We start from the raw sequence: 25,042 nt of genomic DNA, 5'->3' as shown, positions 1-25,042 counted from the left end.
GCTGTGTCATGGCCCTGCAACACCAACTTGTAGTTGCTGCAGATTCACACCAGGAGTGAGAGCGCGGCACTGCATCCTGGTGCCAAGACATGTGCTGGTGGATGATGGTGGTGTGTTGGGAGGCTGCTGGACTCAGTCTCAGTTTTGACTTTAGAAAGTAAGAAAAAGCATTCAAGCTTTGTTCTTTGTAGCCTCCTTGGTCTGGTGTGGGGCCGCAGGGACTTATGTGGGACTCCCTTCTCCTGCAACACCTCTCCCACACTACTCCCCTGTCCCTGACACCATGCCAAGTGTTTAGCCTTGCAGGTGGGTGGGAAGATGCCCTGAATGTATTGGGTTGTGGCTCTTCCCTCATCTGTGTCATCTCAGAGGCAGCCAGGCTGCTCACAGGGTTTCTGTCTTCAAGGCTCAGCTGGGCTCAGTGGTGCCTCGGTCCAGCCTGGGGTGAAGTGATGCATCTGGACCTGCCTGCTGGTTGTGCAGAGAGCGCTGGGCATGACTGTCTTTGTCCACCTGTCCCCAACCTGTTTCCTTGGTGCTGTCTGCAGCCTCTTCCTTGTCTAGATGGCCTCTACTTCTTCTCTCACTCTGGTTGCATTATGAGACCTTCTTCATGACTTGCTGCTTCTTAAATCTATTCAGGAGTCTTTTTGTAAGGCTCTTTCTCTTGGCCATTAATTTTTTCCTCTCCCACCAATGTGGTCACTAATTTGGTTCCTCCCCTTTACTGATGGGAGATGGGGAGGTGACATTTCTCACCGCATTGCAAGGAGGCGGCCTTCCTCACCACACCTGCCTTGCAGTGAGGACCAGTCATCCCCCATGAAAATTTTATAGCAGTCGCTATTTTGGCCCCCGAGCTGCATGTGTCTGGCATCCCCGGCCTTCCTGTGATGGTGTTTGTGGGTGTGTTGCAGGTGGACAATGCCCAGGCCTTCATTTGGCTGTCACAGCTCCGGCACAGATGGTCAGATGAGGAACGGCACTGCTTTGCCAACATCTGTGACGCCCAGTTCCTGTACTCCTATGAATACCTTGGCAATACCCCTCGGCTTGTGATCACTCCGCTGACCGACAGGTAAGTCCCTGGGACACAATGTCGTAGCTGGGCTTTGCCACACAGGTAGAGAGAGAGATGCCAACCAAAGATGGATTTAGTTCAGACACCTGTATCCCTCTTGTTCACTCTCCATGTCCCAGCACTCCAGTGGTCGAGCTCTAACTCTTATCTGGTTTTTGGTGGTACCCTCTGGGGAATTTGTACATCAGATCCCTGAGTGGGATTCAGCTCACACATTAAAACACTTGTGGGTGTCTTCCTGTGCACAAGATGTCCACAGCTCATAAAGCTGGTGAGTCTAGAGAGCTTTCATCCCATCTTGAAGCAGACATCTACCTGGTTGCCTCAGTGGGAACACCTAGGGTGACTTGAGATACTCTGTGTTGTCCCACCTGGCTTCCAGCTGCCAATCCAGAAGTGTAAAAGTCTCCTATGGACCCCTTGTCATATCTCTCCACCCTATGTGACATTTCAGCAACCAAGAGCATCTCAGGTGGCTCTAGTCACCTGTGTTAGTCAGCTGAGTCAAGCCCCCAGGTATCATCAGGTTTTGTTGGCTATATTGACTACACCTCTGTGGCTTATACAGGTAGTATAGATACTCACATGTGGACACCACCCCAGTGTCCATCATCAACATGATGGAGAAACTTTGGGGCTTGCTGCAGCTTTGAGTTGGGTTCACTCATAGGCCACCTGAGCAGGTTTCTGCCAGTGACAGGTCTTCCAGAAAAGCTGTCCTTTTCTCATACTGCCTGAGATGTGCCCAATATCCATGAGTTGTATGAGGATCCAGAGAGAACACAAGCTGGACATGAAGAGGTTTGGGCAGACCTTGGTGGAAGATGAGTATCTCTTGGAGAAAACAGAGCTGGGCAGAGGTGGTAATTAATGCCAAGAAGGCTTTCAGCTCAGATATGACCCCTGCTCACGTACAGCTTTTCAGAGGAGAGGCTCTGCTGAGTGCAATGCTCTAGTGCTATTGCCCTGCAGCCCACAGTTGACCTATTGGACATATTTCCTTTTTTCATTCATCATTTGCTGTAAAAGATGTTACATCACCCTGACCCAGTCACTGCACCTGACCATGAGCGGAGCACCTGCAGGCCCTGCGGGCACTGGCAAGACGGAGACTACGAAAGATTTGGGGCGAGCCCTGGGCATCATGGTGTACGTGTTTAACTGCTCCGAGCAGATGGACTACAAGGTATGGCTCCCACCTCGGCTGCAGTGCGGTCACATGGGGCTGGGGATGCTCAGGGCCCGAGCAAACCTGAAGGATGAGAGTAATCCAATGGTACCTGGGGTGCATTAGGAGAGGTATGACCAGCAGGTCAAGGGAGGTTGTTCCTTCCGCTCTGCTCTGCCCTGGTGATGCCACATCTGGAGTTGTGTCCAGTTCTGGGCTCCCCAGTTTAAGAAGGAATAACTGCAGAGAGTCCAGCAGTGGGCTACAAAGATGCTGAGGGGTCTGGAGCTTCTTTCTTGTGAGGAGAGACTGAGAGAGCTGGAGCTGTTGAGCTGGAGAAGAGAAGCTGAGAGGGATCTGATCAATGGGATCAATATCTCAGGGTGGGTGTCAGAGGATGGACCAGACTCTGTTCAGTGGTGCCCAGCGCCAGGGTGAGGGGCAACGGGCACAGACTGAAACACAGGAGGCTCCATCTGAACATGAGCAGAAACTTGTTTGCTGGGAGGTGCCAGAGCCTGGCCCAGGCTGCCCAGAGCGGGTGTGGAGTCTCCTTCTCTGAGACACTGAAACCCACCTGGACCCACCTGTGTGATCTGCTCTGTGACCCTGCGTGAGCAGGGCTTGGACTGGGGGATCTGCAGAGGTCCCTTCAACCCAACCAGGCTGGGATTCTGTGATCACCTCTCTCCAAATCCCTGCTACACGCCTTTAAGCTGAATGCCTTTTACTTCTCCTCCCATTCCTTCTCTAAGATTTGCACAAGGTTCTTCAGGAGGCAGAGACCCGAACTATCTTCTCTGCCTCATTATGCATTTCCCTTCCTTTCTGGAGTTAGATTTCATGTATAATTCTTCAAAAATGTTGGTCTGTTCAGTTGAGACCAAGGCTGTGCTGATAGTTGGACCCTGGTCGTTTCTTCTCGGCGTGCTCACGGCCTGGCAGCCCCTGGCACGGGGAGGGACCTGTCCTGGTTTTCTCAGGATCCTCTCCCAGAATAAACCCAAAACATAGTGAACCTTCAGCCACTACAGAGCACTGAATCATTAGGCTGAGTCTTGCTCTCTGCCAGTCTGGCACGGTACAGTGATTTTGGTAGCCTTGGATCATATTTCATTTAGCTTATGGGCTCTCCCAGGAAACGGGGCCATCCGTAATTCAGCACAAGTGACCTTTAAATGAAACTGGTGCACAGATATATCGAGAAAGTGCAATTAGCAGATAAAGTGGCAAGCTGCGCAGAGCTATAAATATTATAATTGAGTTGTGCCTGCTGTTTCCATGCACTTTTCTAAATATCCACAATAGACTGTAAATTGCTATAAATAAACAGGCTGGGAAATAAAATCAATTTTTTGCTGGAGTTGATTCCATTTATGATTTCACTCTTGTAATCTTTGTTTTTGTTTTGTTTTTCCAGTCTTGTGGGAATATTTACAAAGGCCTTTCCCAGACGGGAGCCTGGGGCTGTTTTGATGAATTTAACAGGATCTCAGTTGAGGTCCTTTCTGTGGTTGCTGTACAGGTGAGTGGAGAAACACTCATAAATAAATACAAACAGAGCAGAGCCATTCTGCAGTCTTTGGAGCAAGGGTAAACATGGCAATTGCATATTGCCGGTTTCAGTTCTGTGTATAGGCAGGTGTGGGATTATATCTCAAGATTAATCACATGAATATCACAGCACTGCCAAGATGTCGCAGTTACGTGCTGCAAAGATATTCGTCACTTTTCTTGCCCCAGTTACAGCATTTGTGCCAAGACAATTCTTTGTAGCATCTTTTCCCAGACCACTACGCACCATGGCTCTGTACCTGTTCCTCCTCAGGAAAGCACTCGTGTCATTAATCTGCTGTGAGATAATTGCAGCACATCGTTTCAAGACAGAGAAGCTGCCTTGACTTGCGGCTGCTCAGTCTGCAATGTAGGGAATAATTTTCACAGAGGGGAAGAGGGGTGTTTGGGGCAGATCCGCTGGACTTCTGGGGGTTCCTTATCACCCCTGGTCAGGCACAGGTTGTGTGTCATACTCAGGAAATGGGAATACATTCAGGATTAATTTTCTTAACCTGTCTCCAAAACTATATGGCTGTGGATTTAGTTCTGGTGTCTGTAACGACAGCTCTGCCAAGTGGCTTTGGAAGGTATTCCTGGCCAACTGGCACCATTCCTTGGAGGAATGTGTGCAGCCCCGTGGTGCTCCCAAAAGCCAGTGTCAGCTGGTGACACTCGGGAGCTGGAATCTGGGGCAGATCTGCGGCCCTTGCTGACACGCTTGCCCAGGGTACCCTGACACCGTGGGATTAAACCTGGGACAGAGCTATTGGAGCGGTGCCCAGCTGGGCGTGGGTGTTTCCCCTGGCGAATGGTTTCTCATCTCCTCTGTAGTTTAGCTGCTCAGTGCATTGTGTTGGTGAGTCTCGTGTGAAGCGCAGCAGCATCCCTGGAGAAGGGCTGGAAGGGAGACTGGCTTCCCCATCGTGCCAGAAAGTCCTGTGCTCTCGTGCTTATATATATAATCTGTCACTTCGCGTCCTCCTTCCCCTCCTCTTACCAGCCCATGAGGAAACCTGGCATTATTTTATACAGGGGAAGCCTAGGGCGGCTTCAGTGCAGAAAACTGAGGTGCCAAAGTGCCCAAGTTCTTCAGGATCCAACTGTCAGCTGAGTGCGTTTTAGGATCCTAATATCTGATTGAGGTGCTGAATTGTTCCTGGACTCCCTTTTGGGCTCAGTGTTATAGAAAGATATAAAGCTCAGAAGTTTCTACACTTCTGTAAATGTTTCGGTCAAAGACATTGTTCTTAACCCCTCCATGAACTCCTCATTCTTCTCATCTGTTTCACTCATAATTGGTACCTTATGTGGCATCCCAGAGAAACCCCAGGCAGGTACAAGAGTTTATGTATCATTCCCTCTCAATTTCTCTTCCGTCAGGTCCTAGTTTAAAGTTGTCATTGAAAAAAAGTCTTTGAGGATCTTGAAATAAAAAGGGAAGCTGAACAAAAGAAGCCCAGGAATGACTCAACTGCTAATGGTTCCCTCGCTTCTGGCTGGAGCGTGGCAGCTGAAGAAAGCAGCACGGCTGTCATTCCATCATGGTGTCTCCTGGCTGCTATTAGGAGTGTTACCATGGCGATGTTTAATTGGCTGTCTTACTCATGCAGCTAATGTCGATATGGTTCCTTACAGGGAAAAATTCGATTAATTGCTTTACTTTGAGATGGCAAACAGTAGTGAGGTTAGAGCGGTGAATAGAGAGAGATTTGCCCCTCGCTGAGGTGCTGTTTGCAGAGAGGTGAACTCTTCGGAAGGAGAGGAATGAGCAGAACAAAGCTGCAATCAGGCAAATATAAAAAACAATATAATATTAGTGAGTGAAGGTGTTAGGAGAGGTTTTACAGCTTCTGCCTTCTGGTTTTGGTTTTAAATCAAACATCTGATATCCCAAAATCTTTAAAAGTGATATCAAGTGGTCAGTTTACAACTGAGCTGAGGCCAAGCTTATTGGGAGGTGCTACCCCTTCTCTGGGCCTGGTCAGGGAACGGAGCAGGCACAGGAGGGTTTTGGGATGTCCTGAAGAGCAACGCTGTGTGGGGAGAGGTGAGATGGGTAAAGGGAATAATGGGCCCATATTGTGATAGACTTTGGGGAGTGCGTTTGGGTGTTGGCTGTGTTGTGGATACCTGTACTGCCCTGCGTCTCTCTCACACATCAGACCTCTGCTGGGCTGGCTGGTTCAGAGATGGTGGAGCCTTTGGTGGTGTTTTTGCTGTGAGATGTGCTGAGCAGTGTCCCACAGGTGATGTCAAAAGCCAAGGTGAATGCAGGCAGTGCTGGGGACATTTCCCGCTCCTGAGTTGCTCTTCCTGACCCACGTTCATCATTGTCTCATGGAGCAAAGGTGTGAAGTCTTGCAACTCCTTTGCATTTTGACTTTCCACTCTCTTCAGCTCTTTTTTCTGCTTTGCCAGAGTTTGACTGAGATGGGAAATTGATATTGCCATGCTGATGTACTCCAAACAGTGTATAAAGCTTTATGCTGCCGGTAAAAAATAAAACAGTGATTAGCCCCATTTGTCACGAGGCCAAGAGTAAGGAAGGAAGCACCGTTCTCTGATGTGTTTTTCATAAGTGAACGCTGATACTATAGTACTGTCTTGATTTCTAGGTGAAGAGTGTGCAGGATGCAATACGGGAGAAGAAGAAATCCTTCAATTTTCTTGGAGAAGACATCAACTTAGTACCATCAGTAGGCATTTTCATCACCATGAACCCTGGTTACGCAGGGCGAACAGAGCTACCTGAGAATTTAAAAGCTCTCTTCAGGTGAGTCCAGGTCAGGGTTTGTGACCTGGCAGAAACTGTCTTTTGGAACATCCAGGCTCGACCTCATGTCCTTGGGGAATTCACTTGCATAGGGCATTCGCAGGTAGTTTAAGCCTTGCACAACAGGCCTGGGTCTGGGCACGCACAGGCAGGGCAAAGGAGCTCTGTCCCTTGTCGTGGGGAAGGCAGAGGGTGACCTGGCTCATAAAAGAAGGCCTAGAAGATGAAGCTACAAATGCGCTGCCTGTAAGACCTGTAGTCAAGAAATACTTGTTCTGCAATGCCTCCTCACCTGTCATTTTAGGCCATGTGCGATGGTTGTGCCAGACTTTGAGCTGATCTGTGAAATTATGTTGGTGGCTGAGGGATTCATCGAGGCCCGGGTGTTAGCCAGGAAGTTCATTACTCTCTACCAACTCTGCAAAGAGCTCCTGTCCAAGCAGGTGAGCCTGATTCTGTGGCTGAGTGGTATGATGAATCTCCAAAATCAGCAGAAACATGGCACTGTGCTGCTCAGCTCCATGGCTAACGTTTCACAGCTTTTATTTAATGACTGCATTTGCACTGGCTGCTGGGGGAGGAGAGGGTTGGTGATCATCGGAGCAATAAAATTTTCAGACTGCTTTACTGGAGCATCTGCAGGGACAAAAGCATTTGACCAGCTGCATTAATGGGAGACCTTTCAGTGAGTTTAAATGACACCATGTTTGGGGTAGTATTCAGTGACCTTTTGCTTTCCAGTCTCTTCCTATTGATTCTCCTGCCTGCAAGGGGTTTATGGTGTCCCTCTCTGAGTTCAGCCTTAGGCTGGTTCCAGGTCTTGTTAGAGTTACTGTCAGTGCAAAGCAAATCAGATTTTTCCTTGTCATTATTTGTGTAGATCGAAGCTGGGTCCAGAGGAGACCTGAATCAGGATTCCTGATGATACAAACCTGATCTTGGCTGTGCCAGCATGAGGCTGGGTGGGATATGCTCTGTCGCAGAAACTTGGTGCTGTGCCTTGAGGGGCCTGGTGGAAGCCATGGCCTCCCACACAGAGCAGTCAGCTGTCGAGCTGTGCTCTGGAGGGTGTTAACAGGACAGAAATATGAACAGTTGTTTGTTGGCTTGAGAGTTCTTCTCATGCCGTTTTGTGGTACTTTTTCAGCAATGTCTTTACTGACCCCTTATTTCTGGACCTCCTCTGAGACCAAACAGGCTTGTCATCTTGTGATGGGCAGGGTGGAGAAACTTGGGTCTTTGGGGCCTCATAATGGACTAACAAGCCTTTCACCTTGGTGGCTCCTGCAGATGCAGGGGGCTGGCTGGCCTTGCTATAGGTGCTTTATGATTTAGGTGAAACAAATTGCTTTGGTCTCTGGAGTGCAAATCCTGCTGCTGTCTTACTGCCAACTGTGAGCCCATGTGATGGTCTGAACAGCTGAATTATTTGACTCTTTAATACTGTCCCTGACGGGAATCTCACCTACTGAGATGGAAACCAGGTCACTCAGGCTGGAGAAGGTCTCTGGCCACAATGCAAATAACAGATTTAGATGTATTTTCATTGCTTACTAGTCTGGCAGTTTGGGAATGGTGGTTCTTCACCCTACATGGTACTGTCTAAGCATAAACTCATGCCTCTTTTTTTTTCTTCCTCTGGTGTAGGATCACTACGACTGGGGCTTGCGTGCCATTAAGTCAGTGCTAGTTGTTGCTGGCTCCCTCAAGCGAGATGACCCAGAGCGACCCGAAGACCAGGTTCTGATGCGCTCTCTTCGTGACTTCAACATCCCCAAGATTGTGACGGATGATGTGCCGGTGTTTATGGGGCTGATTGGGGATCTATTCCCTGCACTGGATGTGCCTCGGAAGCGTGACCTGAATTTTGAGTCGTTTGTGAGGCAGGCTGTGCTGGACCTCCGGCTGCAGGCTGAGGACAACTTTGTGCTCAAAGTAAGACCAAGAGATCTTCTGCTACACCCACATCGCCATCAAATCATTTGGGTTTTCTCAAACAACTTTGCTTCTACAAAGAGAGCTCTGCACAGCATTGTCCTTGCAGGCAGATCTCGCTGGAGGGCAGTCAGCTGTGCTGGGTCTGAGGCAGTTGCACCTGCTCCTGAAGTCAGCACTGGATCAGTCTCTGGGCTTCCAAAGGGGCCAACTTTTGTAGGTTCATGAAAGTGTAGCCCCTGGAGAGCAGGGCCTCATCAGGTGGTGGTTGTCAAGTATAAACAGCGCTGAAAGTTTATCTGCAGGCTGAGGATTTCACCCGTTGTGATTAGAGTGGCTGGACCAAACTCAATTGTCAAATCTGCTTGTGTCTCAGGGTCACGTCTTTCTAAAGAGGTGGCCCAGTGGGACCTATTTTATAGACCTGAACTTCAGTTTGGCATCTTTGTCTAAAATTTGGGAGTGTTTTTCTCAGGTGGTGCAGCTGGAGGAGTTGCTCACGGTCCGGCACTCTGTCTTCGTGGTGGGTAACGCGGGCACGGGCAAGTCTCAGGTGATGAGATCCCTGAACAGGACTTACCAGATAATGAAGCGACGTCCTGTCTGGACAGACCTCAACCCCAAGGCAGTCACCAATGATGAGCTCTTTGGCATCATTAGCCCAGCAACAAGAGAATGGAAAGACGGTAAATGTCATTTCATGTCTGAAATATGTAGATAAAGACGGGTATTTTTAATGAATTTCCCGAGCAGCAGCAGGGTGACTGGTTCTTCATGTGCAGGTCTGAGAGCCCAGGTGCTTGTCTGCTGCCTACAGCCACATGACAGTTTGTTGTTGAAAGGATACACAGGATGTTTTAGCTCTTTGATCTTCAAATGGGAAGTATAGCATAAGCCTACTTGATCCTATTGCCCTAAGAATAATTTTAATGCCCATTAATACCAACACTTACCAGTTCCTAAGTGGGGCAGGCAGTTTTTGGGAGTTGGCTGGACCAGTGATGGAAGAGATGTCCCTCCTGCACTGTGGTGTGCACTGGGACCCCAAAAAATGTCCCATCCCCAGGTTTTCATTGCTGATAGCACGCACAGCAGCCTTAACGTCAGTTTTTCCACTCAGTATGGCTGCCCGATCTCTGTAGCACACCAGCGTTTGCCAAGCTGTTGATCCTGCTTACTCCTGAGGAACATTTCAAACTTGCTGGAAGATTACAGAAAATCTGGAGTGGAAATGTTGGGTTGTGACTAATACATAAAGGCAGCTTCGATTTACGTGTGCGGCGGGGTTGGGAGGTGTGGGGGAGGTGAGGGAAGACATTACCATAAATCATCCACAGCAGCAGATGAGCTGCCACCCACCTCCCCTGGCCCCGCCATGGACCCTTCCCGACCCCCTGCTTTGCTCCAATGCCAGGTTAATTTCTTTCTAATTGTAATTAGGGAGCCTAAATCAAAGTGGCAGAGGGACGTGCAGGGTACAGCCTGAACTGTGCAGACTGGCTGCAGCAGTGGCTGCAGATCAAGGGCAGCGGTGACACCGAACAGCAGGAGGGACATTTTACAGGTGACTGTCCAGTGGTTTCTGGCCTGCGATGGTTTAAATGAAATAGTGGCACTCCTCCCTAAGCTTTCAAGGCAGATATTTTCTGCAGTAACCATTCCTGAAAATGTTGTTTCATGTTGTCAAAGACCAGCAAGGCAATCTTCACCAGAGCCTAACAAGAGGTGACCTGTTCCCTTACAGATCAGCCCCTGCTTTTCTGCTCCCCAGTTTTATCCTGTCACATTATCAGAAGTTGAAAAGGTCCTACATGTTAGGTGGTAAAAGGTCCCATATGGGAATACCAAAAGTGTTCTTTGCAGAACAAAACTCTTCTTTTAAACCCCAAGAGAGCCGTGTGCTGTGGATGCACAAGGTCAGGACAGAGGCGCTTTCCTCTCCCCGCTGCCGCGGTGTATCCGAGGGAAGCCCTGATGCCCTGAGACAGCAACTGTTTCTGATGCTAATAATGTCGGAGTGGTTCCCAAGGCGTGTGTCCAACACGTAAGGAACTGGCTGGAGGCAGAGGTGCTGAAGCGTTATTTTTGTTGACCCAGTCTCGGGATCACACACCTGTTCCAGGTGAGCCATTCTGCATTTGCTGAGCACAAGCTTTATCTTCAGTCAGATGGTGTCACTAGCTGTTCCTGATCTGGATCACAAAGAAATAGCTTGTCCTGGAGAAAAAAAGAAAAAAAAGAGTTCTTGTCACAATTCACTGGAAGAGAGGCTTTTTTTAAAGTTTGCCTGATGTTTTTTCATGAAGACCAGCATCTCCCGAGGTATTTTCACATGTAGAGGAGAGCAGTAGTTTTGTGGAGTTTTCATTTGCTCTGCAGTGCTGCTGCTCTATTCCCAGCCTTCGTGGTCTTCTTAACATTCATTATTTACTCCCCTCGAGACTCTGTATCCTCTCTCTCCTTGATTTTACCAACATTTTGTTCTGTCATTCAATGTCATTCTGTGCTTGTTCTCCCCTCAGTCTCACTAAAGCCATGACCCAGCGTTTAATGCATCTTGATTGCCCTGATATACTTTGAGCCACAAAAAAATATTTATAAGGATTTCCTAGGCATATTCAGGTGGTTTTCTCTGCATTGTATAATTCATGCCGCCTTTTGCCTTTGAGTAGCTACTGTACATTTTTCTTATCCCTTATGATTCTCGGTGGGAATGAAGCTCGTGCGTAGGTCTGCAATCATTTTCAGTAGTGATAACTGATAACCCTTTTTTCACTTTAAAGCAAACTAGAACCGTATTGTGATATAGTAATATTTACGTATAGGCACATAGAGTTTTGCATGTTTGAGAGGAAAGCATTAATTAGAGTAATTTTTACTGTGTTGCTGGAGAAAACCGTTAGAGCAGGTGTCAAGTTCAGTGTTCATCACCATCTTCCTGTCACCCTCCCAGGCCTGTTTTCATCAATCATGCGAGAGCTGGCCAACATCACGCATGACGGTCCCAAGTGGATGGTACTAGATGGAGATATTGATCCAATGTGGATTGAGTCTCTTAATACTGTGATGGATGATAATAAGGTAATGAATATAAGTTAAAGAAGGAGATATTCTTTGACTGCATGGCATGGTTCAGCCTAAAAATGCAGATGCTGAAATAACACCTCCTAGAATAATGCGGTTGTGTTTCTTCAGATACACCAAACAATATCACATATAGAAAATGGTGCATGAGGGGAAATAGCTCAAATCATGGTTTCATTGTAATTTCCCTTCCTGGAACTGGGCTCATGGATAATCACAGATGTCCTGATTGTAACTCCAGGCCCTTCAAAAATAGGGTGGGGTCATAATTCCACACCTTTTTCCGCCGCTCGAAGGGAGTGCTGTTCCTTTGAGTCATGGAAGACAGTTCTACTACCTGCTGGAAATCAGCTGCATTCCCTCAAGGAACTGTGCTGGCAGCAACCAAGCTTTTTAGTGCAAAGTGCTGAATGCTTTTCATTCCTGTTCCTGGGAAAGATGTCATTCTGTCTGTCTGTCTGCCCAATGCAGGTGCTGACCCTGGCGAGCAATGAGAGAATCCCTCTGAACCCAACGATGTGGTTGGTGTTTGAGATCAGCCACCTGCGCACAGCCACCCCAGCAACCGTGTCCCGAGCGGGTGAGTCCTGGCCTGAGCTCCGCACTGGGATTTGCTGTGAACCCAGGAGGATCTAGTGCCATTAACCAGTCTTCTGTTGGCCAACTTGACTCCTGTTGCAAGTACCCAACCTGAGATCACAGCGGCCGTGGGTGGACAGGGCAGGTTTCTGACAGACAAACTGAGGATCCTGACCCCAAATGCACATGTGGAGCTGTCATCATCCTGGAGATTTACCCAGAGCACTCTGACTGTTGGTGGGTGATCATGGCTTCAGCGTTGCTGAGTGCTCCTGTTGTGCAAAGCCCTTTGGATGGACTTTATGAGGAGAAGGACAGTATCTGTCTCGAAGAGTTCTTGATCTTCTGAAGAAGTGCATGAAGTATGGGAGAAGGGAATGGAGGTGTCCCCTAGTTTTACACATGGGGAAATGGGGCCCAGAGCAATGAAACAGCTCAGACAAGACAATGTTCTGAATTTAGGGCAAGGTCATGAAAAGCGCCGTGGTTTCAAGGGTGAAGTCTCTTCACTGTTCATGTTTCTACTCTGCAGTGGGGCAGGAAAAGGGGGCAGGTAATGGGGTGTCCCGTCATATTTGATAGGGTTTTAGTTGTGTGAAAGTACCTGGTAAATTCTGCTGGAAGAAAGAAACAGTTTCTGCTGTGTCTTTACTGTATGTTCTCTCTTACCCTGGGCCTAAAGGGATCCTGTACATCAACCCGTCGGATCTGGGCTGGAATCCTCCAGTGAGCAGCTGGATTGACAGGCGAGAGATCCAGTCCGAAAGAGCCAACCTGACCATTTTGTTTGATAAGTACCTGCCCATTTGCCTGGACACCCTCAGAACAAGGTACCATCTGATGAGTGATTGTGTCACCCGTGGTGAGGGCATGGGGACACCTGCCACTGTCCAGCCCAGCTGTGCTGCGCTGGGTTGTGCTGCACATGATCCTCCTTGCCCCTGGAAGCCCTGAGCATCATTGGCTTAAGCTCAGAGAACCAGCAGGGCGAGGTGGGCAAAGTGACGCTCCTGCCTGTATTGTGTTGGTCAGATCTGGTTTTCATCTGATTTTGATTTGATTTTTACTGTATTTCCTGTATCAACTCTCTATCTCTTGGAAAATAATTCCGGCAGATCCCAAAGAGAAAGCTTTTCAGCCTCCTGATGTGTCAGGCTAGACCTGATCCCACTCCACAAGTTATTTTTCATTAAGAACTTGGGTATTTGGAAGGGTCCTAGTGCTTCTTGGCTTGATTTGGCTTTAAAGCAGTGTCCACAGGGAAGTCATGTGGTTCTTGCTTATCATCATGTGAGACCATTCTCTTTCTCATACTGTGGTGAGGACTGGCCAAAGTAGAGTCCCAAAAAACTTAAGGGAGCATCTTCCATCCTCTACTTGCTTCCTATAGTTGCACTTTCCTTTAAAAACAAAAGAAAAATCAGTGAGCATGGGAGATGTCAGCCAAAAGGGGGATGTGTCAGAAGGGTCTGGAATCAGGACTTAAACATTGTGCTAGGGAACTTCTCTCTGTGGGACCAAGTTGGTTTTGACTGTTGGTAGCAAAGTCAATCGGACGTTTCCCATTCTGTTTGCTGAACATTGTCTCAGAGCGTGAAATCCACGGGATTAGCTGCGGGCAACCCTGAGCTGAGTGTTTTGGTAGCTTGCTTAATTCAGAAATCGTAGAACCAACCTTTCAAATAGCTATAATTACTTTATGGAGGACTTCAGTGCAGCTACAATATTAGTTTGGAATTCTGTAAGTGTAGCTTAAATGAATGTAAAATGGCAAGATGAAAGGGTTTATTTTATTACTCCTCTATTTGACCGCTTTTGAACTCATCGTGCTCGCAGGAAATCATTGCCTTTAGCAAGTCTTCCATTCTGCTTCTTTCAAGAAGATCAAAGTTTTAAAATGCTTGAAACTTCTGATTATTGTTATTACTTGTATATGTGCCGGTGCCAGCGGGTCTGAGTGTGAGAATGGGTGTTCTCTTTATTGTACCTGGGAATAGGACACGTACCGCTGACAAGCAGAATGCCAGTATTCTGAAAGAGCATTTCTAGTCTTCCTGGGTTGTGATGGACGTATTGCTTTCTAATTTCCATCCCTTAGATTTAAGAAGATTATTCCCATTCCTGAACAGAGTATGGTTCAGATGTTGTGCTACCTCCTTGAATGTCTCCTGGCAGAGGAGAACACACCTCCTGACTGTCCCAAGGAGCTTTATGAACTTTACTTTGTCTTTGCTGCCGTCTGGGCCTTTGGTGGATCAATGTTTCGAGATCAGGTAAGACGGAAGATGCCTCTTCAGCATCTTTCACACAGTTTGTTTGTGTGGTTTTGTGTTGTTTTGATTTCTTCATACTTTCTGAAACATAGTGCTATGCCAGTAATGCTGTTTTCCTGGGGCTCTCATATAGGTGATAATAAACTAGAAACACAACAATTCCTTTTACGAAAGGCCTCGTTATCCAGGGTGTAACACCACCGGAGAACAGCTGAGGGGTCAGTGGTAAAGGTGGAGGGATGTTTGCTTATGCAGATGCATTTCACTGGGGAGAAACATAAAGTTAACTTATAGAAGCCTGTGGATGTGCATAATGTGATCAAATTAAGACTGATTTATCAGATGGATGTATCAGTGGAGCAGTCTTTCAGCCTTCTGACTGCACAGGTAGACGTGCTACATAACACAAACCAGCCGGTGTTTTGTCACCAGGGCAGAGCAGAGCCGGAGGAACAACCTCCCTTGACCTGCTGGTCATACTTTTCCTAATGCACCCCAGGTGCCATTGACTTTCGTGGCCACAGGGGCACACCTACTCTTGGGTGGTTGCATCCCCTAGTCAGAGGACGCCTTATCCTCAGATCTAAAGTGTGTAGTCCTGATGTCTGGGTCTGCCCACACTGCACTGCTGTCAAGGGCTTGGAGATCCACGTCTGATCTCCGGTGCGCTTGTGTCAAACTCTGTGTTGTCTGGACTATGCGGGAGGTCTCTCCACGAATGTAACACCAGACACCCCTCCCCAGCTCGGGTGGAGGCACTGCCGTTCTTAATGGCTGCTCAAGTGCTCCCAGGGGTCTCTTTGTGTGTTTTCATGTACCTTAACGCCAGACCTAGAGTGTCTGCTGGTCTCTTCACATTTGCTCCATGCCAAGGATCAGATGCTTCAGGAAGTGCTGAACAACACAGCTCAAGCTCAGGTGGGTGCTCACTTGGTGCCATCACACCTTGTGACCATTGAATGACCTGTGCGAGACCAGCTTCCTTGGTCCTTGTGGAGCCTCCATTTCCCATGTGCCAGCTGGGAAATACTCAGCCTTAGTGTTGCCGGTCTAGGATGGCTTAAAGAAACAAAACAAAACACAATAAAGCCTGGGAAGCACTACTTGTCTTTGCTTCAGCAGTACAAGCGCAAGTATGCTGGTGTGCGGTGCTGTGGCAGCTGGCCGCTGTGTTCCCCGTGCCGCACAGTCAGTCCTGGGTGCATCAGGCCGGGCTCCTGCCTGCGGTAGTGGCTCTGGGTGGGCTGCAGGAGCAGCTGCAGGCACAGCGACCCTCCGGGAGGCTCCGCCGGGAGCCTGGCTGTGCGTTGCTGCCCGCGATGCTCTGTAAATGTCAGAGCTGAGAGTGCGAGGATACAGCAGTCCGAGCAATGGGGAGCCTGATGAAAAATGATCCAATATAAAATCTGTTTATTGCTTTCCACCGAAGGTGCCCTTCGCGCTGACCTTTTGCTGCCGAAATGTCAGGAGAAACAGTCTGGGAGGCTTCCCACTACTCGGTGCTTGTTGGTGGGTAGCAGGGCCCCTGTATTAAAACAGATGATAGATTTGCCATTTCCTGGCTCTGAAATTAGCGGTAATCCATATGGGGTTTTTATTAAGGAAGTGGTTTGAGTTCCACACCGTTCTGGCAATAGAGCTGGGGCTGGAGTGGCTCCATTTAACCGCGGGGTCAGGGAGGGCGGGCAGCGCGGCACAGCGCGCTTGCAGGCGGTTTGGCTGTGCGGGGTAAGGGCACCCTTGTGGGAAAGCTTTTAGCAGCCACGCACGTCCCGCTCCACTGCGGGCGACTCTGCTGCCGCTGCTGAGGAGTTATAACAACAGAATGGAGAATTACAGGGATTCTGCCTCTCTGAATAGCATGAGTCTGCAAAATCGTGGACACTATTAATGTGTTTTTCAAATCCACTGGTCTTTTGAGGGACTGTGGCTCAGGAGGCTTTATGGAGGACACTTGGTTCAGTTCAGCAACAAACCCAGGTTTCCTTATGGAGGCCGAGCAGCCTATGGACAATGTGTTGGTGACCCCACATTGTATGGCTATGGGGAGGAGAGACCCGCAGACGCCCCAGGAACAAACTGTGCTGTTAAAACGGGCTAAATGATGCGTCCGGTATTTCACAAACATCTTTCTCACAGCAATTTTCCTCTCCTCCTCCCCTCCACCTCTCTCCAGTTCCCATTGTCCACATGGCAAGGTGTTTGGGCAGAATGGCTGGCCCAATGTCATGCAGGAGACCTAGGGCAGAGGAGGGGACTAAGCACATTTTGTGAGTCCTGACCCAGCATCTAAAGCAAAACTGTCACCCCAGTTCTTGAAAAAATTCAGATGCTCCAAAATCTCCATGTGTAGAAAGATACAATGGGGAAAAGCAAGGAAACGGGTGCTTTGAGGGGAATGTGGCAGCTCAGAATCACGGCACGGTCAAAGGGGCAGACCCTCGCTGCTGCTTTGGTACGCTGGTGTCTGCAGTCCTGCTTGTCTGAAACGTTGTGGCTTGAAAAGAAGCCAGAAGACAACAACTCACTCTGAATAGAGTGGTGTGATTGATGAGGAAAGGCTTTGGTATGCATGCTTTGACTAACCATGAGCACAGATGTAGACGGATGTTGTGTCCTTGTCTGTTGGAAGAAGTAGGCACCAAGAATCAATCAAGTGGTCTGTTTAGTCATAGGCACGTATTTCTCTTTTTCAAATTGATCCATCTATCTAGTCTCAGACATACCAAGAGTGATCAACACAGAGGATGAATTATTTAGATGAATAAATAGGACTGATGAGCAGAAATGAAGAAAATGAAAAATTAGGCTTAATAGCAGGAAAAATGATAAGAACTTTATGCTGTGGAATATATTTTAAGGACTAATCCCACTCTGGTGGACTGGGATAGATAACATTCTCCATTACTAATTAATTGATCCAGATTAGCGTATTTTCTCCACTTTTTGTCTTATAGCTTGTGGACTACAGAGTGGAGTTCAGCAAGTGGTGGGTGGCAGAATTCAAGACTATCAAGTTTCCCTCTCAGGGCACAGTCTTTGACTTTTACATTGATCCAGAAACGAAGAAGTTTGAGCCTTGGTCTAAACTTATTCCTCAGTTTGAATTTGATCCAGAAATGCCCTTACAGGTATGTGAACCTTGCACGTGTTTTGTCTGGGAAGAGCACATGCATTTTAGTGACTGTATGCAGGCATTTCAATTGAAGTCTCATTCGAGGTCAAGCACTTCATGATAAGAATGGCATTCCGTCCTGGTTTTGTTAAAAACAAGTTTCTCTTTTAGTGAATTTGCCTGTCAGGTAAAACCTTCATATCAGCTGCGTTTTCCTGGAGAACCAGATCCATGTTTTGGTAAACATAGCAATGGAATGTGAGGTTATTGATAAGGACAGATTCGCATCTCGCGAGAGGGGCAATGAGAAACAGGTGACCAAGAAACTGACAAACAGAGTATAACATCCCATTCACGTGAACACTTCATATAAAAGTGGGAGATCACGAGGATCTCGTCCATTTTGCTTATGGCCGAGATTAGGAGAGGACCTTGCAAGTTGTCCCTGCGAACTGAGGCCTCATGACAGACTGAATCCAGCTCTGGTTGGCTGCAGAGTCCAGTCCAGGACTTCAGGTGCCAGCTCTGCAGTTGCTGGGGCTTTCAAGATTGGTTTTGTATATTTTGTATTATTTTCTCTATTCTTATTAGTAGCATTAGTAAAACATTTTTAATTTTTCCAATTCTCTTCTCTCTATCCTTCTTTCCCTCCCAATTGCCTGTCCTGAGTGGGAATGGGGGAGAGAGAGGGGCTGAAGGTGGGGGAGAGGGGGCTAACAACACATCTGCCATGGTTGTATTGTCACCCCACAATCAAAACCCTTGACACATTCTTTATGAAGTACAACTCAATTACCCATCTTTCTTTACTGTACTTTGATTGTGAAGACTCATCCTCCATCCATCTTCCAGAGCTGAGTGGTGTACATGAGGCGCAGGCTCAGAGACACCTATGAGCCAGGGTTGGTGTGCCCAGGGTGCGGGATGGAGGTGCGTTTGGCCTGCAGAGAGAAGCAGGATGTGGGACAACGTAGTGACAAAGTCCCTGAGACACCATCTTGTCATTCTGCGTGGCTGAAAATAGGGTTGTTTATATGATTTGGACGAAAAATGAGAGTTGCTGCAGGTAGTGAATTGCGTTTGCCAGCTGTGCCTTTCTTTCCTTTTAGAGGTGCCACAGTGAGCAGATGACTTGTAAAAATTGTTACCATTTTAGCAAAATGTGTGTTTGCGGGGAGATCCAGATGTTGCTCTCAGCATCCCGCTGTCATTGTTTCATCTGTACAGATAGTTTGACTTGAATGGTTGGTAGCAGTGTATTGTTCCCTTCCTAGCGCCATCTAGAAACTCAGGTCACCGCACTCATTCCTGGCTCTCCCAGTTTGATGTCTCCTCAGAACATGGCAGTGGGGTGGTGCCACAGATGGGTACACTTACCTGCTCGTTTTGCCCCTCTCAGGCTTGCCTGGTGCCCACCACCGAGACGGTCCGTGTGCGGTACTTCATGGACAGGCTCCTGGAGCGCCGGCGCCCCGTGATGCTGGTGGGCAACGCCGGCACGGGGAAGTCTGTGCTGGTGGGGGACAAGCTCTGCTCACTGGATACAGACGCCTATGTGGTGAAGAAGGTCCCGTTTAACTACTACACCACCTCTGCCATGCTGCAAGGTAAGACAATGGCTGAGACATGGGACTTCTGCCTGGCAGGTCACCAAATTCCTGGGGTGTCCGTCGGGGTTTGGAGTGGGGTGTGCACTGTGGGCACTGCACTGACACCCACTGACTCTTAAATCCCACTGTGAAACTCACAGGTCCGCAGACTCCTGGTTTTATGGAAAATGGCATTTCCCAACATGAGGGATTGAATTCTGAACACCACGACTCTGGTTCAGGGCTGTGCAAAGCACACACTTAAATCTGCTGCTGTTCTCTACAGCACACAGCTCGTACTTGACTTGAGGTGTGTCTTTAATACGCTTGAATTTAAGCCCGTGCTGAATAGAATGGGTTGCTTGGCTGGGATCTAAGCTGTCCTCAGAGTGCAATGATGGGAATTGCATCCCAGTTATCAGTGAGGACAGTGCTAATGAGAATATCTTTGATGAGGATTTTGGCACATCAGTGAAAGATGAAGTTTGAGACCAGGATAAGGTCAGTTCTGCTGTGTAGTCTTTTCACAGATGAAGAGAAAGAGGGAATTGTTGAAAAGTGACTCATTTTGGAATGGTATTTTCACTTTCAGTTGACCTAAAGAGAGAGGATAATTTTCTACATGTATTTATTAATCAGGAATGAAACAACCTTGCTTGTTTTGAGTTGAACAACAGCTGTGGGTCACTGTAAACCAAAATAACTTCCTTTATGGAGTTTGGTCTGACCCAAGTGTCCTGAAATCCCTTTACTCCCTCTACAGGACCAGCATCAGTGAGACCAAGGTTTTAACCTTCACCATGTGGGTTTTTCCTGGCCAGGTGGCCCTGGGGCGAACACACTCACGGCCATGAGCATCACAGCCCCTGTCTGTGCTCTGCTGGGCTCCCAACACTGCAGATGTTTTAAGGAAGGTGTCAGAGTTTAAAGTTGCCCTGTGGGACTGATCCACTCGCAGAGGTGACAGCACAGGCTCAGCCCACACTGTGTCACCTGGGGCTGTGTCGTGGAGTCACGGCAGCTTTCTGGGGCAGGTCTGAAGGGTTTTGGGTCTTGCTAGTGTGTGATGGCTGCAGTCTCCCTCCTCCCTCCCAGGTGCCCCTTTGCCTTTTTCCCTGTGTTGGGGTCTCTGCAAAATGCCCTTGAGCTGCTAAATGGGCTGAGCTGTCTGTCTGTCTGTCTCTCTGTCCAGCTGCCTGGGTGGGGGACAAAGATGATGAGGGACCTAGAGATTCTTTCTTATGGGCAGAGACTGAGAGCTCTGGGGCTGTTGAGCTGGAGAAGAGAAGCTGAGAGGGATCTGATCAATGGGATCAATATCTCAGGGTGGGTGTCAGAGGATGGACCAGACTCTGTTCAGTGGTGCCCAACGCCAGGGTGAGGGGCAACGGGCACAGACTGAAACACAGGAGGCTCCATCTGAACATGAGCAGAAACTTGTTTGCTGGGAGGTGCCAGAGCCTGGCCCAGGCTGCCCAGAGCGGGTGTGGAGTCTCCTTCTCTGAGACATTGAAACCCGCCTGGACCCACCTGTGTGATCTGCTCTGTGACCCTGCGTGAGCAGGGCTTGGACTGGGGGATCTGCAGAGGTCCCTTCAGCCCAACCAGCCTGGGATCCTGTGATTCTGTGAATGTGCAGCCATTTGTCTCCAGCTGGATGGGCGAGTGTGTGCAGGTGTTATTTGTACAGGCAGACCTGGCACCGTGTCCCTGGTCATGCGCTGTGGGCTGAGTCAGTGATTTTCTTCCCCTGCACAGAGGAGCAAGTTGTCTTGTGTGTGGATGAAGATGTGGTGGTGAGATTTGCATTGAGAAGCATGATTTATACTGCTTGGCCTGGATCCCTGCTGCTCATTTTTTAGAGTTAATTTGTCCCTTTTTGTGTAGTTTGTCACTTGGCTGCTTTATTCTTTTCCCCAGCAGGCACATCTTTAAATTTGTAAAACATGGGCACAAAGTAATTTTGGATTTTTTCTTACTTAAAAAAGATCCTAACCTGAGTTCCAGTAGTTCCTTAGACAAGGTGCCTGTTGCTGCAGAGATTTATAAGATGCAGCCCTTAGGGGAAGCAGAGTTGTTGTTCAACCCATCCCTGCATCCTGTGGCTTCCAGAAGCGCCATGTGCACAGGGGTTAAAAGGAGCCCAACACTCTCTCTGCCTGAACCTGGGGCCAGTTTGGGGATTTTCTGTAGTTTATTGTGACTAAATACCACATTCTGTGGCATTTGCCCTGGGCCTCGCTCTGCTTTGTGCCCTCTTGGGCCTCTGCCCCTCCATCAGATGTAGCCCTGGCTTCTGTCATTCAGAGAAATTGCAATAAATCTTGTGGTTTTTTTTGTTTGGGTTCTTTTTTTCCCTCTCCCTTGCTCACCAACCAGAAGGTACGAGGTGTCCAGACTGTTTCTTTGAGGTGCTAGTTTGAGTATGTGTCAGGATCTCACACAGACACACCGCCCCTTATTATTATTGTGAGATACGGCTTTGAATTAAAATACCACTTCCACGAACATGTCACTTGATCCCCAGTAATTGCATTTCAGTGTGATGAATCTCTTGCATACTTGTTTAACCTCAAAAAGGGCTGATTTTATATGTTAATTAGGGACTAATTAAATTTAAATTAAATGCTTATTTGAAACACTTAATTTAACTTGCTACCAGAAATTTCAAATATTGTGGTTTTATTGAACGGGGAGAGAGGCTCCGCTGAGGAAAGATTCATCATTTTTCGTAGCACAATCCATTCCTTTGTGCAGCAACTGTCTGTGACAAGAAATCAGCTGCATTTTGAGTGGTGAGCAAGGCAAGCTGTCTGCAGTGCACCCAAGCAGGAAAAACCCAGCGTTTTGAAAGGTCTGTGATCTGAAACAAACCAACGGAATATAAATCTTCCTTAACAACTTTTGCACGTGATAATAAATGGCTTAAAAAAAACTCCCAGTCCCGTTTACATTTGCCAGTCTTCCCTAATTACAAAGAATTGCTACTTACCGTGTGCTGCTTTATAGCACCTTATAGGTCTGTTGCCAACCCAAAACTGCTAATGAAACAAATTCTTCGAGTAAGCACAGGGCAGAAAACCCACCCGGGGTCTGGGCAGAGGAGCGTTGCTTCCGTTTGCTTTTCCACTTACTGAGACAGTAAAGGTTGCCTGGGCTGCAATCAGAGGAATCAATAACCTATAGAACATGATGTGCAGCGACGTGGGGTGATTTTTATTAAATATCAGCCCAGGATTATAAATATTCCCCACGTTTTATGAGCTAGAGCAACATATGACCCCAGCCTTCTGCTAAAACAAATTAAAGTCTTCCAAGGCTTTGAAATGCGAAACTGTTCTCTCCGTGCTTTCCTTTGCGCGTGCGTGACCCTACTTGAAACTAGGTGGTAATTTGACAGCTCATGTTGGAATTAAGTCTTGTCACATTATCTGGAGGGTTGGGTAACGCTGGTGAGAAGATCAGGGAACTTATGATTATTTGATGCATTTAAATAAAAGTGTCATGTTGGTTGTTCTGAAGATGTCCAGGAATTTGGCCCTGAGATCGCCTATTTTTGTCTAACAGGGTAAAAGATGCATATATTCACAAAACCAGCAGCTTTGCTCGTGGGCTTCTGTGCCCACAGCATCCATCTCCCTTTCTCCATCGCAGCGCCCAGTGCCTGCTGCCCTGGCCACGCTGCAGTTGCCGCATCGCCGGGGCAGGCAGCAGGGGATGCTCACTGCTCTGGCACAGCCACCTCTGCAAGCAAGATTTCGTTTAAAAAATTATGCAGAAGAGATTCAAAAGGCTTTATCTTGCATGAAAAGCTCTTGTTTGCTCTGAGGTAGACATGTTTTGTAGCAGACGAAGTTTGTTGTATTTTTCTTTGGAAGGAAGAGTTGAGAGCTTTCTGATTTAAGTCAAACCAAAGTGCTGACCAAGGGTCCTTGCAGGGCTCCCAGCTGCACTGTAGAATCATAGAGTCAGTTTGGTTGGAAGAGACCTTCAGGATCATCGAGTCCAACCGTAACCCAGCTCTAGCACTCTAGTCCCTGAGAACCTCATCTCCACGTCTGTCCAACCCTTCAGGGATGGTGACTCCAGCACTGCCCTGGGCAGCCTGTTCCAATGCCCCACAGCCCTTTGGGGAAGAAATTGTTCCCCAGATCCAACCTCAACCTCCTCTGGCACAACTTGAGACCATTTCCTCTTCTCCTGGCGCTTGTTCCTTGGGAGCAGAGCCTGACCTCCCCTGGCTCCAAGCTCCTTTCAGGCAGTTCAGAGATCAGAAGGTCTCCCCTCAGCTCCTGTTCTCCAGCTGAACCCCCAGGCCCCTCAGCTGCTCCTCATACAGCTGCAGCTGGGGGACATCTCAGCTCCTTGAGGGGCCGCTGTAGCTACACACAGCACAGCATTGAGCTGGGCTGAGAAATCATTTTTATTTTGCAGCAGTTGCTCTCCCAGTAGATGAGCTTTGCACCTCTGCCTCCCTACAGGTATGCTTGAGAAGCCTCTGGAGAAAAAGGCTGGTAGGAATTATGGCCCTCCAGGTACCAAGAAGCTCGTGTACTTCATTGATGATCTCAACATGCCCGAGGTGGACGCTTATGGGACAGTGCAGCCCCATACGCTGATCCGGCAGCACCTGGACTACGGCCACTGGTAGGAGCCTGCTTGGGCTTGGTTGTCGGAGACCTTTTCGTTCAGCTCCAGTGCTGGGGAGTGGGTTTGAGAGGATCTCAAAGCGTGGGTCCCTCTTCCCATTGCATACTGCTGGGCTAGAGCTGGTTGGGAGGCTCCGGGTGAACTGAGAGTTGAGCACCCTCAGGGCTTCCCCTGTCCCCAGCAAATAAATTCACTTAGAATCACAAAACGTCCTGAGCTGGAAGAGACCCACAAGGATCATCGAGTCCAACTCCTGTCCCTGCACAGGACAACCCCACAGTTCACACTGTGTATCCGAGGACGTTGTCCATCGCTTCTTTAATACCGCTTGATTACTTGCTCACAGCTGGGTTGAGAGGAGCTTTGCTCTGCTCTTGCTGTGGCTTGTGACTGTGGTCCCAGTGCAAAGCCTGCGAGGGGAGCGCGATGCTCGGCCTTGCTGCCCTGCGACGCTGAGAGCAGAGGAGGCTGTGGATTTGGCCTCAACTGGGGTGAACCCCCCTCCTGTGAGCACCTAACATTGTCTTCTGTCAGGCAGCAGCAAACAACCATTATCTAGGCAGAGGTAATTTGAAGGAAAAGCAGTGACTGTTTTGGAAGGAGATTGGTGTGTTTTACACTTTAGCCAGCAGCTCTGTGTGGGACATGAATATTTGCATCTCTCTCCACAGGGAATACAGGGCAGGGACGCATTGCAATTTCCACTTTCCTCAGCTGTGTGCATGCCTGAGCTCTGCCAAAAGCTTCCGAGGAACAGAGAAGGTGGAGCGGAGGCAGAAATCTTGGGCTGTGGGTGTCAGGGAAGTCAGGCAGATAGAGGGTGAGGGAGCTGCGAGGGAGCGTTGGAGGCACAAGGGGCTGCAGCGAGGAGTAGGGGGATGCAGTGAGGCGCAGAGGGATGCAACGAGGTGTGGGGGATGGAGTGAGGCATAGGGGGATGCAGCAAGGTGCGGTGGGATGCAGCAACGTACAGGGGATGCAGCGAGGTGTGGGGGGATGCAGCAACGTACAGGGGATGCAGCGAGGTGCGGGCGGATGCAGCAACGTACAGGGGATGCAGCAAGGTGCGGGGGGATGCAGCAACGTACAGGGGATGCAGCGAGGTGCGGGGGGATGCAGCAACGTACAGGGGATGCAGCGAGGTGCGGGCGGATGCAGCAACGTACAGGGGATGCAGCGAGGTGCGGGCGGATGCAGCAACGTACAGGGGATGCAGCGAGGTGTGGGGGGATGCAGCA

At 48.6% G+C, this 25,042-nt stretch overlaps 1 protein-coding gene across 21 annotated transcripts in view; it reads left to right on the top strand.

Annotated features, from left to right (window-relative positions):
- LOC136109475 (dynein axonemal heavy chain 9) overlaps positions 1–25,042 on the top strand; it is a 195,468-nt gene that overhangs the window by 42,546 nt on the left and 127,880 nt on the right. For 16 of the 21 annotated variants that reach the window (XM_071816490.1, XM_071816503.1, XM_071816495.1 and 13 more), the window contains 14 exons: positions 918–1,078; positions 2,111–2,267; positions 3,670–3,774; positions 6,422–6,579; positions 6,884–7,022; positions 8,227–8,514; positions 8,990–9,200; positions 11,468–11,595; positions 12,070–12,178; positions 12,860–13,007; positions 14,276–14,450; positions 17,408–17,581; positions 18,965–19,172; positions 23,636–23,801. In XM_071816490.1, coding sequence (XP_071672591.1) covers positions 918–1,078; positions 2,111–2,267; positions 3,670–3,774; positions 6,422–6,579; positions 6,884–7,022; positions 8,227–8,514; positions 8,990–9,200; positions 11,468–11,595; positions 12,070–12,178; positions 12,860–13,007; positions 14,276–14,450; positions 17,408–17,581; positions 18,965–19,172; positions 23,636–23,801 — 2,327 coding nt within the window. Of the gene's footprint in view, positions 1–917; positions 1,079–2,110; positions 2,268–3,669; positions 3,775–6,421; positions 6,580–6,883; positions 7,023–8,226; positions 8,515–8,989; positions 9,201–9,999; positions 10,079–11,467; positions 11,596–12,069; positions 12,179–12,277; positions 12,731–12,859; positions 13,008–14,275; positions 14,451–17,407; positions 17,582–18,964; positions 19,173–23,635; positions 23,802–25,042 lie in introns of those variants that run through there. The other 5 variants (XM_071816491.1, XM_071816507.1, XM_071816508.1 and 2 more) reach the window with 5 other exon arrangements.

Source organism: Patagioenas fasciata, chromosome 18, assembly GCF_037038585.1.
Source record: "Patagioenas fasciata isolate bPatFas1 chromosome 18, bPatFas1.hap1, whole genome shotgun sequence".
Taxonomy (NCBI): domain Eukaryota; kingdom Metazoa; phylum Chordata; class Aves; order Columbiformes; family Columbidae; genus Patagioenas; species Patagioenas fasciata.
The sequence above is the reverse complement of the archived record's forward strand: the minus strand, read 5'-3'. Positions and strand labels throughout refer to the sequence as shown.